This window comes from Musca domestica, unplaced genomic scaffold, assembly GCF_030504385.1.
Source record: "Musca domestica strain aabys unplaced genomic scaffold, Musca_domestica.polishedcontigs.V.1.1 34, whole genome shotgun sequence".
Taxonomy (NCBI): domain Eukaryota; kingdom Metazoa; phylum Arthropoda; class Insecta; order Diptera; family Muscidae; genus Musca; species Musca domestica.
Genome location: NW_026712313.1, coordinates 4736283 through 4757533, shown reverse-complemented (window position 1 = coordinate 4757533; position 21251 = coordinate 4736283). Strand labels below are relative to the sequence as shown.

The 21251-nt window shown below is 35.0% G+C and overlaps 1 protein-coding gene across 1 annotated transcript in view; it reads right to left on the bottom strand.

Annotated features, from left to right (window-relative positions):
* Positions 1-17543, bottom strand: part of LOC101891936 (nitric oxide synthase) — a 143333-nt gene extending 125790 nt beyond the window's left edge. The window contains exons 1-2 of the mRNA XM_059125611.1: positions 17496-17543; positions 4376-5514 (exon numbers count right to left, since the gene is read on the bottom strand). Coding sequence (XP_058981594.1) covers positions 4376-5155 — 780 coding nt within the window. The 5' untranslated portion in view covers positions 5156-5514; positions 17496-17543. The remainder of the gene's footprint in view (positions 1-4375; positions 5515-17495) is intronic.
* Positions 17544-21251: the final 3708 nt, after the last annotated feature.

The window sequence follows — 21251 nt, the reverse complement described above, 5'->3', positions numbered from 1 at the left end:
GTCTTCTATGAGAAGACCTCCTGGTCTTCTATGAGAAGACCTCCTGGTCTTCTATGAGAAGACCTCCTGGTCTTCTATGAGAAGACCTTAAGAAGACCTCCTGGTCTTCTATGAGAAGACCTCCTGGTCTTCTGTGAGAAGACCTCCTGGTCTTCTGTGAGAAGACCTCCTGGTCTTCTGTGAGAAGACCTCCTGGTCTTCTATGAGAAGACCACCTGGTCTTCTATGAGAAGACCACCTGGTATTCTATGAGAAGACCACCTGGTCTTCTATGAGAAGACCACCTGGTCTTCTATGAGAAGACCACCTGGTCTTCTATGAGAAGACCACCTGGTCTTCTATGAGAAGACCACCTGGTCTTCTATGAGAAGACCACCTGGTCTTCTATGAGAAGACCACCTGGTCTTCTATGAGAAGACCACCTGGTCTTCTATGAGAAGACCACCTGGTCTTCTATGAGAAGACCACCTGGTCTTCTATGAGAAGACCACCTGGTCTTCTATGAGAAGACCACCTGGTCTTCTATGAGAAGACCACCTGGTCTTCTATGAGAAGACCACCTGGTCTTCTATGAGAAGACCACCTGGTCTTCTATGAGAAGACCACACCACCTGGTCTTCTATGAGAAGACCACCTGGTCTTCTATGAGAAGACCACCTGGTCTTCTATGAGAAGACCACCTGGTCTTCTATGAGAGACCACCTGGTCTTCTATGAGAAGACCACCTGGTCTCTATGAGAAGACCACCTGGTCTTCTATGAGAAGACCTCCTGGTCTTCTATGAGAGACCTCCTGGTCTTCTGTGAGAAAACCTCCTGGTCTTCTGTGAGAAGACCTCCTGGTCTTCTGTGAGAAGACCTCCTGGTCTTCTGTGAGAAGACCTCCTGGTCTTCTGTGAGAAGACCTCCTGGTCTTCTGTGAGAAGACTCCTGGTCTTCTATGAGAAGACCTCCTGGTCTTCTGTGAGAAGACCTCCTGGTCTTCTATGAGAAGACCTCCTGGTCTTCTATGAGAAGACCTCCTGGTCTTCTATGAGAAGACCTCCTGGTCTTCTATGAGAAGACCTCCTGGTCTTCTGTGAGAAGACCTCCTGGTCTTCTATGAGAAGACCTCCTGGACTTCTATGAGAAAACCTCCTGCACTTCTATGAGAAGACCTTCATGGTCTACTATGAGGAGGTCTTCTTGGTCTTCCATGAGAAGACCTACTGGTCTTCTATGGGAATACCTCCTGGTCTTCTATGGGAAGATCTTCTGGACTTCTATGGGAAGATCTCCTGCTCTTCTATGAGAAGAACTACGGCTCTTCTATCAGAAATACCTCATATGGAGACAAAGAAAAATATTCAGGGCCTATAAGAGGAGGCATCAAATGTGGATTTTTAAAGAATATTTTTTCTTCAGAGTCATCAAACATGGAGTTTAAAGAATAATTATTCAAGGATCAGCAGACAAATGAGCGAGGATTTCTAAAGATTATTTTTAAGGACCTTCAGATTCTTAGGGACCTACAGACGGGGGTTTTTACAGAATATTTTTTCAAGGTCCAACAGACCCATCAAACGTGGATTTTTAAAGAATATTTCTTCATGGACCTTCAGAGCTATCAAACGTGGACTTTAAAAGAATATTTTTTAATGGACCTTCGGAGTTATTAAACGTGGATTTTTAAAGAATATTTTTTCATGGACCTTCGGAGCTATCAATCGTGGATTTTTATAGAATATTTATTTAAGGACTTTCAGAGCCATCAAACGTGGATTCTTAAAGAATATTTTTCAAGGACCTTCACTGTCATCAAACGTGGATTTTTAAGGAATATTTTTTCAAGGACCTTCACTGCCATCAAACGTGGATTTTTAGAGAATATTTTTTCAAGGACCTTCAATGCCATCAAACGTAGACTTTTAAAGAATATTTTTGTCGTCAAAGGTGGATTTTTAAAGAATATTTTTTCAAGGACCTTTACTGCCATCAAACGTGGATTTTTAAAGAATATTTTTGCAAGGACCTACAGAGCCATGACACATGAATTTTTAAAGAATATTTTTTCAAGGACCTTCACAGCCATCAAACGTGGATTTTTAAAGAATATTTTTTCAAGGACCTTCACAGCCATCAAACGTGGATTTTTAAAGAATATTTTTTCAAGGACCTTCACAGCCATCAAACGTGGATTTTTAAAGAATATTTTTTCAAGGACCTTCACAGCCATCAAACGTGGATTTTTAAAGAATATTTTTTCAAGGACCTTCACAGCCATCAAACGTGGATTTTTAAAGAATATTTTTTCAAGGACCTTCACAGCCATCAAACGTGGATTTTTAAAGAATATTTTTTCAAGGACCTTCACAGCCATCAAACGTGGATTTTTAAAAAATATTTTTTCAAGGACCTTCACAGCCATCAAACGTGGATTTTAAAAGAATATTTTTTCAAGGACCTTCACAGCCATCAAACGTGGATTTTTAAAGAATATTTTTTCAAGGACCGTCACAGCCATCAAACGTGGATTTTTAAAGAAAATATTTTCAAGGACCTTCAGAGCCATCAAACATGGATTTTTAAGGAATATTTTTCAAGGACCTTCACGGCCATCAAACATGGATTTTTAAGGAATATTTTTCAAGGACATTCACAGCCATCAAACGTGGATTTTTAAAGAATATTTTTTCAACGACCTTCACTGAAATCAAAAGTGGATTTTTAAAGAATATTTTTTCAACGACCTTCACAGCCTTCAATCCTGGATTTTTAAAGAATATTTTTCAAGGATCTTGAGACCTGTCAAACGTTTGTTAAATAATATTTTTAAAGAATACTTTTTCAAGGACCTTCAGATCCATAAAAATTGGATTTTTAAAGAATATTTGTTCAAGGACCAACAGAGCAATAAATATGGTTTTTTAAAGAATATTTTTTCAAGGACATCAAACGCGGATGTCTGAATAATAAATTTTCAAAGATTTTCAGACCAATAAACGGGTATTTTTAACGATTATTTTCAAAGACCTCTTTTTATTATAAAAGGCTACTGGTCTTCAACTTATCTAATATTTCTTTCGCACTTTCTTCCACAGCCCTCTTTACATCACCCTTTTTTGCTTCGACACTTTCTTGAAAGTTCCAAAATCCACTTATATTTGTACACATGTATTTAAATGTCTCTTAACTTGTCCTCACAATATTTACATATATGCGTATATGTGGGTATATGTCTCGCATGCCGCTTTCTGAAAATAGTTTTATTTCTCTCTCTCTCTCTCTCTTTTATTATGCCTGTCGTCAACAATAATATGCCCATTGTGGGGCATAATACCGGATATATGCATGGATTTCTTCCCCAAACGGAATTCTCACACATGTTCATAGGATAACACATGGAAGCATACATACGTATATATGTACACATGTATGTTTACATTTTTATTACCATATGTACAAATGAATATAAAACTTGTTACACATGTCTGACTATGCAAGAAAAATGTAACAACAAGAAATAGCAACAACAACAACTTCAAAAAACATTACAAGTTGTTAACAACAATATCCGTCTAGTGGTTCGCTGTTAACTTTTAGCCATTGCTGTCCTGGTTATTGCTGATGGTGTTGATATTTAATTTTTGTAGGAGTGTCCTTGAAAAAAATATTCTTTAAAAATCATCGTCTGATGGGTATGAAGTTCCCTGAAAATAATATTCCCTCAAAATCATCGTCTGATGGGTATGAAGTTCCCTGAAAATAATATTCCCTCAAAATCATCGTTTGACAGGTATGAAGCTCCTTGAAAAAAAAATATTCTTTAAAAATCCACGTTTGATGGGTATGAATTACCTTGAAAAAAAATTCTCTCAAAATCCACGTTTGATGGTTATGAAGGTCCCTGAAAAAATATTCTTTAAAAATCCACGTTTATAGCTTCATTCGTCCTTGAAAAAATATTCTTTAAAAATCCACGTTTATGGGTGCTTAAAAAAATATTCTTTAAAAATCCACGTTTATGGGTCCTTGAAAAAATATTCTTTAAAAATCCACGTTTATGGGTCCTTGAAAAAATATTCTTTAAAAATCCACGTTTATTGGTCCTTGAAAAAATATTCTTTAAAAATCCACGTTTATAGGTCTGTTCGTCCTTTAAAAAATATTCTTTAAAAATCCACGTTCATGGCTCCTTGAAAAAAAATTCTTTAAAAATCCACGTTCATGGGTCCTTGAAAAAATATTCTTTAAAAATCCACGTTATTCCTTGGGAAAAAATTCTTTAAAATCCACTTTTGACCCTTGAAAATATTTTCTTTAAAAAACCACGTCCTCCAAAAGGGACCTTATTCTCATTTCCAGTTACGAACTAATTGGTTTAAATTTCTACTCACCTCCCTGCCCTTAAAGTGCAGCGTATCATAGACCTCCGGGCGTCCTTCGATGTTCTTCAAACGCACCGGTTTACGCATCAAAATGCTCCTGCCCTCCTCGTCGACATGGATGAAGCTACCGGCCCGCGAACGAAAATCGGTCGACATTTTACGTTGTTGATTTTTCGGTGTGGGAGAAAGTTCACGAGAGCCACGACTACCGCCGCCGGACGATGTGTTTCTTGAACTGACGGTGGCTCCACTCGAATCGATTTCAACGATGACATTTGCATTGCGATTAGATCGATCCCGACCGGGCGAATTACGACTGGTTTCCGCCGAACCAATTGAACCGCGTGCCGATATGCTTTGTCGTTTGTGTTGATGTTTAACCGGAGTGCCCGTGGCACTGCTGGAGGAGACGTTGGGCCGGGTTTCTTCATTGCTATGCGAATTCAGCTGCTGCTGCTGCTGCTGCTGCTGATGACTGTTGTTGGCTGCAGCTGTGTTTGATTTGGTGCTGGTTGCCGGCTGTCCATGATGATTGTGTTGGTGATTGTTGGTCATTGTTTTTTCCTGTGGAATGTCTTGTTGTGAAAGAGATGAGGTGGAGTTCATTTCATTGCCTCCTACCCCATCACCACCCCCGCCGCCACCATCACATACCTTTGCCGAATCACTAACCACTGCCACCGGGCATTGTTGTGGCTGTTTAGGACTGGCCTGTTTCTGTTGAGCAACGGGGCTACGCTTGATTGCCACCATTCGAATATTTTCCAATATCGTGGCGAAATGTGACATTTTGTGGCGTTTTTCTTATTTTTTCTTTTCAAATTAAAAATTATTTTCTTTACATTCACTTTTATTCTAGGTATTTTCCGATTTGTTTCACTTAATTTCCTTTTTTTCGTTTTAACACTTTTCCTTTTCTTTGGAATTTATTTTATCATTTCTTTTCAATTGACATGTTGATTGCTCTCTGGCACAAGACCATATTTTCTGTAGAACTTCTCGTTACTAATTTGATAAAGTTTTTATTTTGAATTTAATAACGTCACTCTGCCATGTCATCGTTACCAACCAATGTTAAATTTTAATGGGGCGTATACGCATTATCGCATGTTACTCGGTTCGGAATAAATTATTAATCATACGCCGACCTGTAAAGAGAGAAGGGTGTACAACACAATTAGTATCAGATTAATTATTTATTAACCAATATTTGTTAAATTGAAATGTGTTATAAATGTATTGTGTGTGTGGGTTTGAAATTTTGAAAATATACACCAGGGATGGAAAGTACAAAACAGTGAAACATTTTTAATAATAATAAACGCAATTTGCCAGGAATTATTTATGTATGTGACTTGAGGGTATAGTTTCAATTATTTCACCAGGAAGGAAAAGTCAAAAATCGGGAGGGGCCGACTATATGATACCCTACACCACTATGCACATTTAGTAAAGTTCCCGTAACAAAAGAATATATTTGAAGTAGATCAGACCACCTATCAACATTTGACTTTAAAGCAATTATAATTTGCTTTCAGTGGCAACTAATACAGGATGAGATGAAAAAACTGCAACCACTTTCAGACTGCTGTCATTTCCAATCCACTTGTCCGACAGCTGTAAAAATTATTCCAGTGACAGCTCATTATATTGTTTACAAGCGTACAAAAGCATTTTGGTGAGAATTTTCCAGAAAAAAAGTTATTCGTGATGGAATTCAAGCGCGATATTATATTTGGCTGGAAAACCACAAGTGGCTATCGTTAGAGCACTCCAGCATTTAAATGTGAACAAATCTTTTGTGTCTCGTTCGTTCGCTCCTTTCCGTGATCCAGGTAGCGTAGCCCGATGTCAGTGGACGGAAGAAAATAGCAACATCAGCGGAAATGGTTCGAAAAATAAAGAAGCGCCTTGATCGAAACCCGCGTTCCAGTGGCCAAAAAATGGCTCGTGAGCCATGAAAAATAAGCCCGGGGTAAAGCCATTGAAATTCCAAAAAGTGCAAGAAACGTGCACCTCAACAGAATGAAAATAGACTCAAAAGAGCTAAAGAGTTGCTTCGCTTGGCCGGCCGAAAGTGGTGAACTGCCGAATTTGGGTTTCTCCGATGAGAAAATATTCGTTGTCCAGCAGTTTGTAAACAAACAAAATTATCGTGTTTACTTGCCAAAGAGGTCAGATGAAAATGTGCACCTTCAGTTGGCCACCAGAACTCAAGCGCCGGCCATTGTGATGGTGTGGACCACCATAACAGCCGTTGGTCGCTCTCCGCTCGTATTAACCGACCGTGGCATCACAATGAATTCCAAATATTATAGCGAATATATTCTGGAGGGTGTACTAAAGCCTTGGGCAAAATTTTTGCCGCGGATCTTGAACATTCCTACAGGACTCAGCACCATCGCACTCAGCTCACGCCACCCAAGAATGGTTACAAAATGAGGTTCCTCGCTCCAGCGCACAATGGCCACCAAAATGTCAGGATACCAATCCGTTGGACTATTGTGTCTGGAGTATTTTGGAAAGCAAGATTGGCACTAAAAAATACCAAAGTGTCGGTCACCTCGGCAAGCGCTTCGCCGGGAATGAGCCAAAATACCGCAGAGCAAAATTCGGGCAGAGTGGGACGGTTTCATTGGCGTTTGAAGGCCATAATTCGTGCAAATGTCATCAATTCGAACAATTTGAAATGCTATTTCCGAAATTATTTGCTTTTATTCAATTAAATTAAAAAAATGTAAAAATTATGGCGTTTGACTTTGTTGCAGTTGTTTTATCTCACCCTGTACATCCTCAATATATGACGAGTATCCACGAATCTTTGGTCAAGAAGTTCTGGAATGTTTACTCCAAATTCACTGTTTTTTTTGACAATAAGTGCTTTAACTAATTTTTTACGATTGTTATGACCATAAATCCCTTAGAATCTCTACAATTTTGGTTCAGGGGATCCTTGAACATGTTTCGATGTAAAGTTGGACAATAAACATAATTCTGACCTGAGGGAATAGTTTGAATTATTTAAAAATTACAGCTAATATTCTTTAAAAAATCCTCGAATTAATACCCAGGAAGTTCCTGTATTTTTATTAAAATTTTGTACATTAAGTTCGATTTTTTTTACAGAAATCCCTAAAAGACACCACAATTTTGGTCAGAAGATCCGTAAAAATTGTTCTTAGAAAATCAGGAAATTCAGCGTTTTTTCATTGGTCACCGTCATATCAAAATCCTAGAAATCAAGAGTGATCTCCATATTCAATGCCTGTTTATGCACTCGACAACAAATTTAGTACATTTCGAGCAATCATAGTACGCATTCCCAATACCACCTCCTTCGCTCAAAACTATATACCAACAGCGGCCTCAATATCAAATTTCCCAATTTTAGCTCTATCCTAAGACCCAATCCCAAATTTATTACCCAAATTTGTTTTACAGGTATGCGGCATGTCCAAAACCATATACTTCTCTCCACCCTAGACATCAATAGTGGTACCGACACCAAATTTCGAAATTCCATCTTTATTCCGGCGGTACATTTCTGTACGTTCATAGTACGCATTTCAAAAACGGCCTTGTTCTCACAACTACAGACACCAACAGAGACATTCATATCAAATTAGTAGCACTTAGCGTTTTTCGTACAGTTAAAGCACGCACTTTTAAAAGAATCCCCATACCTCAACCTTAGATACCTATAATGGCCTCAATATCAAATTTCGGGATTTCAGCTCTATCCTTTCGCTAAATACCAAATTCAATACCATTTACTACAATTCCGGATACATCTATATCAAATTCCAGGATTCCAACTCCATTCATACACCCAAGACCAAATAGAGTACTATTGCGTACTATTCGTACAATTATAGTACACATTTCCAAAAAAAGCTCCACATCTCAAATCAAGATACCAACCAAAAAATACTTAAAAAGCAATTTAAAATTAAAGAATTTAAAAAGTATTTGTGTCTGTTTTTTTTTTTTTTTTTTTTTTTTGTGTTGCAAAAGTTGAAATAAAAATTAAATCAGCAAATAATACCCAAAACAAACAAAACAAACAAACTTTTACGCCGGATTTCGTAACAAAGTGTTTCGACATTAACACATCTGCTGTGACAACTTAGTGACATTGTTTTGTTTAAAACAAAATAAAAATAAAAAACAATTTGACATCTTCCCTTATTTTTTTATTCACTTCAAGTAGATTTAAAATATTTGAATACATTCAAAACTGACAAAAAAAAAAAAAAAAAAACAAAACGTGCGTACAATTAATGAGGAAGATATGCTGCTATCTAACAGTGTTTGAATATTTCGTTTGTTTTGGCTACTGGCATAATTAGGATGCATATTCGTAGATCAAGGGGATGTGTTGGAACGCAGACTAATTTGTGTTGCAGAAGATCATCTTAGAGAGTATTTATGAGACAATTTACCGAAAAGACAATTGGGTTTGACATTACTTTACTAATCGGCTATTTCAGATTTTTATGTGCAAGTCGGGGACTCCGCTCAGTAAATATGAAATGTATACTATCCCCTCTAATATGATTTTTAAACTTATTTAGAAAAATTAAAAATAAAATGTAAAATAAAATTTAAAAATACATAGTAAACATTGTATTTATTGGTATTGCAGCGAATTAAAATGAAAAAAAAAACAAAATAATGGTTATAGAAACACTGGCATATCAAACTTTTTTGGGAAATGTTCGCGAGCTTTCAAAATTTCCATAAAAGTCCAAATTTAAACAAATACTTTTGAATACGAACGGTTCGAGTGAAAGTAATTTTTTTTTTTACAGAAAAAAAAATAGTTTTTATAACTAATTTTTGACAAACAAAATTCTCATAATGTTATCATGAATAAAATTTAAGGATTTCAAGGAATCCTAGTCTGAAAATCTTGAAAAATATGGAAGAGGGGGGGAATACAAAAAATAATAATAACAGAAAAAACCAGTAGATTATGATTAATGATTATGATTAAAAAATTACAGTCTCGAATAAAATTAAAGTTTACATCGAAGACTAACGTAAAATAAGGGGCGAGGAAAGATATTCCCTTTTCTACATTTTCTGAAATTTTAATTCGAAATATTCCTTTGAATTTCTGCATTTTAGGCATAAAGTATCTGGGGCGAAAAAGTGAATAATTTATCAAAAAAACTTTTTTCACAAAAAGTAAACACTTCCCTTAAACGGGATCATAATATTGTACAAATATATTCGCCATGAAATTCGAATGTAGGTCTCAGAATACATTTAAAGTCTAACTCCTACTTAAACTCCAGAAATTCAAAAATATCATATACGAATTTTTTCACAGAAAATTCAGAAACAGAGCAATTTTCCCAAGATATCAAAACAATTTTCTAAGTCAAAGGCCAAAAAACAAACAAAACCGAAAATTCCAATATTTTTTTTTTTTTTGATTTCAATGCACCGATGAACGTGGATTTTTAAAGAATATATTTTAAGGATCTTTCATTGTTTTTATAGAATATTTTTTATAGAATATTTTATAAGGACCTAAAGCTGGATTTTTAATGAAATTTTTTTCAAACACCAACTGACTAATTGTCCTGGATTTGTAAGGAATAATTTTTCAAAGACCTTTCATCGTTAAAACTCGGATGTTTAAAGAATACTTTTCAAGGACAAACATACCAAAAAACGTGGATCTCTAACATATATTTTGTCAAGGACCTTTCATTGTTTGAATGTGGATTTTCAAAAAATATTTATCAAGGACCTTTCATTGTCTAAACTTGGATTTTTAAAGAATATTTTTTCACGAAACATCCACACCATCAAACGTGGATTTTATAAAAAAATTTTCAAGGACCAACAGACCACTAAACGTGGATTTTTTGAAGAATATTTTTTAAAACACAATTGACCAATAGGCAAGGAATTTTATGAAGAATATTTTTTAAAACACAATTGACCAATAGGCGAGGAATTTTAAAGGATATTATTTTATTCCAAGGACCAATAATAGAGAATTTTTCAGAACCAGCTTTTGAGTTTTAAGGAAACATTTTCAAGGACAAAAACACTAATTAATGTGAATTTTATATAAAAGTGGATTTTTAAAGAAATTTTTTTTCAAGGACCAACAGACTAATAATCCTGGATTTTAAATACATTTTTTCATGGACCAACAGACTAATAAACGTGGATTTTTAAAGAAAATTTTTTCAAGGACCAACAGACTAATAAACCTGGACTTTTAAAGAAATTTTTTCAAGGACCAACAGATCAAAACTTGGATTTTTAAAAAATATTTTTTTAAGGACTTACGGACCACTAAACTTGGATTTTTAAAAAATATTTTTTTTCAAAGACCAATAGGCTAATAAACGTGGTTTTTTAAAGAAATTTTTTTTCAAGGACCAACAGACTAATAAACCTGGATTTTTAAAGAAATTTTTTTTCAAGGACCAATAGACTAATAAACCTGGATTTTTAACGAAATTTTTTTCAAAGACCAACAGACTAATAAACGTTGATTTTTAAAAAATATTTTCTCAAGAACTTACGGACCAATAAACGTGGATTTTTAAAAAATATTTTTTTAAGAACCAAGAGACCAATAAACGTGGATTTTTAAAAAAATATTTTTTCAAGAACTTACGGACCACTAAACTTGGATTTTTAAAAAATGTTTTTTCAAGGACCAACAGACCAATAAACGTGGATTTTTAAAGAATATTTTTTCAAGGACCAACAGACCAATAAACGTGGATTTTTAAAGAATATTTTTTCAAGGACCAACAGACCAATAAACGTGGATTTTTAAAGAATATTTTTTCAAGGACCTACAGACCAATAAACGTGGATTTTTAAAGAATATTTTTTCAAGGACCAACAGACCAATAAACGTGGATTTTTAAAGAATATTTTTTCAAGGACCAACAGACCAATAAACTTGGATTTTTAAAGAATATTTTTTCAAGGACCAACAGACCAATAAACCCGGATTTTTAAAGAATATTTTTTCAAGGAAGAACAGACCAATAAACGTGGATTTTTAAAAAATATCTTTTCAAGGACCAACAGACCACTAAACGTGGATTTTTAAAGAATATCTTTTTCAAGGACCAACAGATCAATAAACGTGGATTTTTAAAGAATATCTTTTTCAAGGACCAACAGATCAATAAACGTGGATTTTTAAAGAATATTTTTTCAAGGACCAACAGATCAATAAACGTGGATTTTTAAAGAATATCTTTTTCAAGGACCAACAGATCAATAAACGTGGATTTTTAAAAAATATCTTTTTCAAGGACCAACAGATCAATAAACGTGGATTTTTAAAGAATATTTTTTTCAAGGACCAACAGACCAATAAACGTGGATTTTTAAAGAATATTTTTTCAAGGACCAACAGACCAAAAAACGTGGATTTTTAAAGAATATTTTTTCAAGGACCAACAGACCAATAAACGTGGATTTTTAAAGAATATTTTTTCAAGGACCAACAGACCAATAAACGTGGATTTTTAAAGAATATTTTTTTCAAGGACCAACAGATCAATAAACGTGGATTTTTAAAGAATATTTTTTTCAAGGACCAACAGACTAATAAACCCGGATTTTTAAAGAATATTTTTTCAAGGACCCACAGACCAATAAACGTGGATTTTTAAAGAATATTTTTTCAAGGACCAACAGACCAATAATCCACTAAATCCACTAAACGTGGATTTTTAAAGAATATTTTTTCAAGGACTTAATGACCACTAAACGTGGATTTTTAAAGAATATTTTTTCAAGGACTTACTGACCACTAAACGTGAATTTTTAAAAAATATTTTTTCAAGGACTTGCTGACCACTAAACGTGGATTTTTTAAATAATATTTTTTCAAGGACTTGCAGATACAATATTTTGATATTTCCTCAAAAAAAAGAAATAAATATATTTGCCGGAATGCTGAGTGAAACTTGCTAACTTGTTTTAAAATCGATTATTATTCGCTTCTTTGTTAATGTTAACATTTTGCTTCCGAAAATATGTTTTACTTTTTTATTTATTTAATTTTTCATTTTTAAAAATTTCGACATATTACCTGAAGTTCAATGCTATCTTTAAACTCGATTTAAGTTTGACAAACATTTTACCATGTTGAAAGTTTGCACAAAATCGCATATTTTTTTCGAGAGGCTTTCATTACCACTTTCACTTCAAATGTCCTGCCAAGGATTTCGCACAAAGAGCCCTAGGGTCTAAAAAGCACATTTCGATGAGTTACACTTTAGCCATATTAAATAATTTATACCCATTGTAGCAAAGAGGCTGAAAGAAATAAAAAATTAATAACTATTTGCATATTCCACGCTTTCCGAATTTTCCTTACCACATTCACATTTAAAACATAATTCACAAAAACGCCCCAAAACAGTTTCTCAATAAATTGAAAAGAAACTAAATCTTAACTTGATTCCATCGGAAAATAAAACTCTTTATCAAATGCCCTCGAGAGCCACAGAATAACACCATCCCCACAATTATATATTCATATTTGTGTTCAATTCTGCTTAACTCATTTGGAAATGTCTTGAGAATTGAACCCCTCTTTCCATCCATTCCTACAACAATGCCTCAAAAGGGGTTTTCATGGTGTTGCTGGTCTTTGGAAACACAAAAAGTTTATTTTTTCCCCCAAAGAAACCCCCAAAACACTCCAAGAAGCTGTTCGAGGAAATAGGATTTCAACTAAATCCAAACTAAAAGCAAACTTTACACATGTCTTTAAGTATGTGGAGAAAAAGCGGAATTGGTTATTGTTTGTTGTTGGTAACACTTCCAACACCACCGATGCCGATGACAACTATTTTCCATGTGAATTTCCAAGATTTAGATATAATCCCTCGCCAACGAATCACGGCCTGGCCTGCCAAGCATCCAAGTCTCAAAGCCACAACTCGGGGAATTGTAAAAATTTCAACTCGCTTTTATTTGTAAATCGAATTTAGAGGTGGTGTGGTTCGGGAGCATTCAAACAATTGTTGTTCTTGGCATTCCTTTGAGTTTACTTATCTCACTCTCTCTCTCTCTCTGCTTGTCTTGTTTTGCACTTCATATTTCTCCAAATTGTTATTGTTTTTGTTGGTTTAACAGATTTGTTTTGCATATTTCCGTTTTTTATCTCCGTCGCTTCGATAGGATTCGGCTGGTAGTCGTATGGTTGCTTTACAGATTTCATGGTTTGTTTATTTACTTTTGGTGGTCGAGGTGGGGTGGAGTGGAGTGGGATGGGTGAGAGAATCGAGGGGCTTTATTTGTACAACACGAAAGGGATTTATAGAGTTGTTCTTTTTTCCTTTTTGGGGGGAGGGGAGGTGGCTGAATAATGTTAACAACATGTTTCAAATGGAGAGGATATAATGTGAAAAGAGGGTGGTGTGATAAAATTGGGAAGAAAACATTTAAAATTTTGAATTGTGATAATCATTTAACGAATATCGCTTTGAAGATTACGTACCCTACCCTCTTCCCTCTGGGCCATAAAAGCAATATATTTTGGATCGAACGTTCAAAGTGCAACTCATCAAATTCAGGGTTGTAATGATTTTTTCAAAGAAATCTATTTCAGGACATTTGTAGTCGATCTATACATACCATCGAAAAATAACTCCCAAGGATAGTATCCAATTGGTTTTAAACTTATCATGTCTTATCATGTTTTTGCCAAACTTAAATCGAGTTCGAAGATGGGTCATACATCTCCTTCTGACCCAAAAGTTGACATATTGTCAAATATTGGTTCAACTTCGATCGAGTTCAAAGATAGGCCATATGGTCCGGTTCATCTGACCCAAAAGTTTAAAATCAGGGTCATGTCCGAAAATCGACAATATTGGCCACTCTTTCTCTGGTACCTGAACCCTCAAATGGGGTCAAGGCGGTAATTGACTGACTTAAGGCTGAAGCAAGAGTCTCAAATTTTGGGTGAGAGTCACTCTTGGTCCGAAGGCGTCAGATAAGGCTGGGTTTTTGAAATTCGTACAAGAATGGTATGAAAAGTATTAAAAGGTACTTAATATGATACACTTTGTATTTGAGGAAGCAGTAGAGCTAGAACTCTTCAATTTGGAATGAGGGTCACCGATGGAGTGTATGATAGATGTTCCAAAGGGTTTTTGGAAATTTGTACCACAGGTATACTAAAAGTATTGAAATGTACTACTGTAGCTAAAAACTTTAAATTTTAAATGGAAATCTAGGATCGATATAAGGAAGTAGTTTCGAAAGTAAGTACTCATTCATAAAAAAGTACAAACGGTACTAAATTTAGTACAATTTGAATCTGGAGGAACGGATGGAGCTGGAATTCTAAAATTTGAAATTAACATTACTGGCGGAGTGTAGGTATGGGATACGGAGGCAATTTTCGAAATTTCTACTTATGTGCACGAACAGTACTATAGGTACTAAATTTGGTACAATTTCGATTTGCGTGAACCGATAGAGCTGGAATTCTGAAATTTAGAAATAAAATTACTATTGCATTCTAGGACTAAGGAATTTAGGTAGTTTTTAAAATTCGCACTTATGTACCATTTACTAAATTTGGTACACTTTAAATTTTGGATGAACCGGTAGAGTTGGAATCCTGAAATTTAGAACTACGATTACTTCGCATTCTAGGACTGAGGAATATATGTAGTTTTGGAAGTTTTGTGTACTAAATGGTACTAGATTTGGTACAATTTAAATATTTCGTGAACCAGTAGAGTTGGAATCCTGAAATTTTAAAATAGGATTTCTATTGGACTGTGTGATGTTCGTAGTTATGAAAATTTGTACTTAAATGTACTAAATTTGACACAATTTGTGTTTAAGTGAAATTTGATCTTGGGATTACTGTAGGAGTGTAGAATTGGGGAAACTTTGGAAATTCGTACTTATTTGTACTACATTAGGTACAAATTGCAATTGTGATAAATCGATGGAGCTGGAATTCTGAAATTTTGAATGAGAGTCACTAATGGAGTTCAGGATAGATGCCCCAATAGGTTATTAGAAATTGAAACTTTAAATTTAGGAAATGTTCGAAAATTTTACTAAACTTCTAAAATGGTACCATTTGGTATTATGACAACGAATGAAGCTAGAAACTTGAAATTTGTTATGAGAATCAAGTTTGGAAAGAAAGTTTGATAATTAAAGGTAGTGTTGGCGATGAGTACCAAGTGTATGAACTGCACTAAATGGTACCAAATTTGGAACAGTTTGGTTTAGGGATTTGGTAATAGGAGCCCTTTTGGTTGTTGGTTTGTGATAAAAAGTTCGTTTTGAAAAGGGTTTCCACAATTGGACGAAAAGTACTTAATAGTACCATTTTTGGTACAATTTGGTATGTGGTGAACAGAGTGATTGAAATCTGAAGTTTGGTATAAGGGTCGTTGTTCATGTGTAGCCTGGAGTTGGTTTCGGAAATGTGTTCTATAATTGTACGAATCACACTAAATAGTACACATTTGGTGTTAGATGAGGGGATAGAGATAAAATTCTGAAATTTGATATGTGGTTTGGTGGTTTGGAAATGCGTACTATATTTGGGCAAAAAATACTAAATGGTACTAAATTCAGTATGAGGTAGAAGGATAGAGCTGGAATCCCGAAATCTGATACAGATGTCACTGTTGCTGTCTGTGGTTTATATTTGGCGTTGGTTTGGAAATGCGTCCTATATTTGTACGAAAAAAAAACTAAATGGTACCAAATTTAGTATTATATGAATGTACAGGGGCGGAATACTGTTGGTATCTGGAATTGAGATATTGATAGTCTGGAGGGTATATTAAGTTTGTCATTCGGTTTGTAACTCTTCGAAATAATAAATTTAGACCCAACAAAGAATTTATTTTCTAGATCAGCGTAAAATTATAAGACGATTTAGCTAGGTCCGCCTATTGTAATCACGCTAGATTCAAAACGAATAAAGATACGAAGCTCTTTTGTCTGCGACAGGTCAAGTTCGAAGATGGTTGGTCCATGATATTGTATATCCCCCATATAACGGTACCACCCGATATTGAATATTTTGAAGATTGTAGCCAAATTTTTTAATGATATTGTCTGAAAATCCACAAAAGGAATTCCATCCTGGAAGAGTATTGTCTATATAGGTCCAAGATATCGCGGTAGATATAACGGTATCTCCAAATATTCGATATTTTAGCGATTTTAGCTACATTTTTTAGTGGAATTATCTAAAAATCCATACTAGAAGTTCTATCTAAGCACTTTACCACCTGGAAGAAGAAAGTCTATATAGGACCATGATGTCGTATAGCCCACCTACAGCGGGAACCCCCGTTATTCGATATTATGGCGTTTTTTCAACGGAGTTGTTTCAAATTTCGTATCTGAAGTTCGTAATGGATACTACAGCCTATGACAAAAAAATGTCTTTGCAGGCCCACGGCTTCATATAGCCTCCATATAACAACGATACCCCCAATATTTGGTATTTTGACGATTTTAGGTACATTATTCACCGAAATTGTTAGAAAATTTGTATTTGAAATTCCTATTAGTTACTACAGCCTGTGACAAAAAATTGTCTATGCAGGTCCAAGTCTTCGTATAGGACCCATATATGTTAGTACCGGTATTTGGACGATTTTAGGTACAATATTCACCGAAATTGTTTGAAATTTCGTATTTGACGTTCCTAATGGGTACTACAGCCCGTGACGGAAATTGTCTATGAAGGTCCAAGTCTTCGTATAGCCACGATATGACGGTACCTCCCCATATTCGTCATTTTGATGATTTTTGCTGCATTTTTCACCGGTTTTTTTTTTCAAGTTTCGTATTTGAATATTGTAGTGGCTTATGACAAAAGTTGCATATGCATGTCCACGTCTTCGTAAAGACCCCAATATAACGGCTATATTTCGTATTTTTAAGATTTTGTAGTATTACAATCTCTGAGGTATTTTTGAAAACAATTCTATACACTCTACAAATATTACAAATTTTCATAATTAATTTTTTATTTCAAATTATTCTTCTTTTTTTAATAGTTTACATTTTTTCCTTCTTCTATTAATCACTGTTTTTGCGGTTTTACTTCTAATCCAAAATAACTTAATTCTACCAATGATATTATAGTAGTTGTTGATTTTTTATTGTTTTTTTTTTTTTTATACCCTACACCACATAGCGGTAAGGGTATTATGTCTTTGTGTATTTGTTTGTTACAGGCAAAAGGAAACGAGATAGACCCATAGTTACTTTTGAGGATCTCCATAGAATCTTTCTGAGTTGATTTATTCATGTCAGTTCGTCTGTCCGCCCGTCCGTCTGTCCATGTATTCTTGTGATCAAAATGCAAGTCGCATTTATTATCCGATTTATATGAAATTTTGCACAAATCATTGGTTTGGCCCAAGGACGAACCCTATTGAAATCGGAGATAATCGGTAAAAATTTAGATATAGCTCCCATATATATCTTCGTCCGATTTGCCTTTTATTGTGCACCAAACGTGTAATATCAGCCCGAATAGTATGGAATTTTGCACATACAACCAAATTAGGCCTGAAAATAAGTATGCTAAATTTGATCGAAATCGGTTCAGATATAGATATAGCTCCCATATATATTGTTCATCCGATTTGTTATTTTTGTCCTCCGCAGCCGTAATATGCACTCTGTAACAACAATATTAGGGGAAATATATCAAATACAGCTCAGAAATACCCTTGCTAAATTTTTTCGAAATCGGTTCAGATTTGGATATAGCTCCCATATATAACTTCGTCCGATTTACCTTTTATTGTATACCAAACGTCTATTATTTGCCCAAATCGGATGGAATTTGGCACATGCGACCGAATTTTGTCTAGAAGCTAGTATATCAAATTTGTTGAAGATCGGTTCAGATGTAGCTATAGCTCCCATGTATATTGTTCATCCGATTTGTTACCCACAGCCGTAATATGTACTTCGTAACAACGATATTCAGGAAAATATATCAAATACAACTCAGAAATATCTTTGCCAAATTTTATCGAGAACGGTTCAGATTTGGATATAAGTTCCTTATATATCTTTATCCGATTTCAAATTAATTGTGCACCAAATGGGCAATACAAGTCCGAATTTAAAAGATACAAATGCTTCGGCATATTTAGTCCTTTGAACTTTAAATTACAAATATAATCACAGCGTGTATGATGGAATTCTCCCATGAAAACTTTTAATTGTTATGCGGAGCTCTATTAAATTAGCAAAGTTGTGTAGGGTATCATAAAGTCGGCCCCGCCCTACTTTAGGACTTTCTTTACTGGTTTTTTTTTTTTTTTTTTTTTTTTTTTTTTTTTTTTTTTTTTTGAAAATTGCCAAATTTGTACCAAATGCTGGAGGGTATTCAATGTTCGGTCCGGCCGAACTTATAGCTTTTTTTTTACTTGTTTTCTTTAAAAAGTTTAATTTCAGATGCTATATCATAGGTTATGGTATGATAGGCTTTGCCATCCTAAAGATCCCATCTCAGTGTTGTTGAAATATATAAATAATCGATTTGTTTATTGATTTCGGGGAGATTTTGTACTGTTTTCTTATTTTATATTAGATCCATGAGATCCTCAGTAGAAATCCATAACTCAGAAATCTATTTCTCTTGGTTTTTATACCCTCCACCAACGGAGGGTATATTAACATTGTCATTCCGTTTGTAACATCCCTAAATATTCGTCGTATACCCCATAATGTAGATATATATTCATAATAAAAATTCTAAGACGATTTAACGATGTCCGTCTGTCTGCCTGTCCGTTGAAATCACGATACAGCTCACATTGTTTGACGTGGAGCGTCAAAATTTAGCAGAATAATTTTTATTGTGTCTAGGATGGTTGGTATTGAAAATGAGATATGTCGGTTCACGTTTTGGTATAGCCCCCATATAACGGTACATCCCGATATTTGGTATTTTGAGGGTTTATGCTAGACTTTTTCACGGATTTGTCTGAAAATTGTTATTTATTGGTCATAATGGGTTCTAGCTCCGGTGGCGAAACTTTGCATGTATAGGTCCACGCCTTGATATAGCCCCCATATAACGGTACCTCCAGATATTCGGTATTTTGATGATTTTTGCTACATTTTTCCACGAATATGTCTAAAAATTGGTATTTGTGGGTCATAATAGCTCCTAGTTCGTGTGCTGAAACATTGTATGTATAGGTAAACGTTTTGATATAGTCCCCATATAACGGTACCTCCCAATATTCGGTTTTTTTGATGATTTTTGACACATTTTTTCAAGAATTTTTTTGAAAATTGGTAGTTGTAGATCATAATGGGTCCCAGTTCGTGTGGCGAGTCATTGTAATTATTGATCCACGTTTTGGTATAGCCCCCATATAACGGTACCTGCCGATATTCGGTAATTTAATAATTTTTGCCATATTTTTTCACGGGTTTGTCTAAAAATTGGTATTTGTTGGTCATAATGGGTTCTACCTCCGGTGGCGAAACTTTGCATGTATAGGTCCACGTTTTGGTATAGCCCCCATATAACGGTACCTCTCGATATTCGGTATTTTGATAGTTGCTGTTACATTTTATCGCGGATTTGTCTAAAAATTGGTATTTGTTGGTCATAAAGAGTTCCAGCTCCGGTGACGAAACATTGCATGTATGGGTCCATGATTTGGTATAGTGCCCATATAACGGTACCTCCAAATATTCGGTTTTTGATGATTTTTGACATATTTTTTCAAGAAATTCTCTGAAAATTGGTAGTTGTAGATCATAAAGGGTCCCAGTTCGTGTGGCGAGTAATTGTAATTATAGGTCCACGTTTTGGTATAGCCCCCATATAACGGTACCTCCCGATATTCGGTAATTTGATGATTTTTGCCATATTTTTTTCACGGATTTGTCTGAAAATTGGTATTTATAGGTCATAATGGGTTCTAGCTCCTTTGGCGAAACATTGCATGTATAGGTCCACGATTTGGTATAGCCCCCATGTAACGGTACCTCCCGATATTCGGCATTTTAATGGTTTTTGCCAAATTTCATCTAATGTTTCCTTTAGCCTAAGGTGGAGGGTATTAAAAGTTTAGCCCGGCCGAACTTAAAGTTTTTTTACCTGTTTTTTCAAGTTTCATATTTGAATATTGTAATAGCTTATGACAAAAGTTGCCTATGCAGGTCCACGTCTTCGTATAGACCCCAATAAAACGGCTATATTTCGTATTTTTAAGATTCTGTAGCATTACAATCTCTGAGGTATTTTAAAATAATTCTGTAAACTCTCCAAATATTACAAATGTTCATAATCGATTTCATAATTAATTTTTATACCCTACAACACTATGTGTTGGGGGTATTATAAGTTTGATTGGGCCAAAAATTATGTAACACCTCGAAATATTAGTTTCCCATATAGGAAAGTATATATGGATCTTCCTAGCTCGCCGAGCTGAGTCGATCTAGCTATGTATGTCCGTCCGTCCGTCTGTCCATGTTAATTTGTAATCACTCTACAGGTCGCAATTATGGCCCGATCCTTACGAAATTTTGCACGAAGGTGGGGTTAAGGTCAGAATAGAACCCTATTTCTTTTGGAGATGATCGCCAAATGTTTAGGGGTTGAAATGGACCAAATACTGAAAAAATGTCGGATTTTGCAGTAGCTATACAGGTCGCAATTATAGACCAATCGACGCGGAATTTCGCATGTAGCTAGAGTTAAGGGCGGGGAAGAAGCCTACCAATTTGGGTGGTCATCGGATAATATTTAGCGGGTAAAATAGACCATATCTTTTTTGTTGAAAAAATTCAAAATTTTTCATTAAACCGCGAATATTTTAAATCCCGGCGAAATCACAAAGCCATG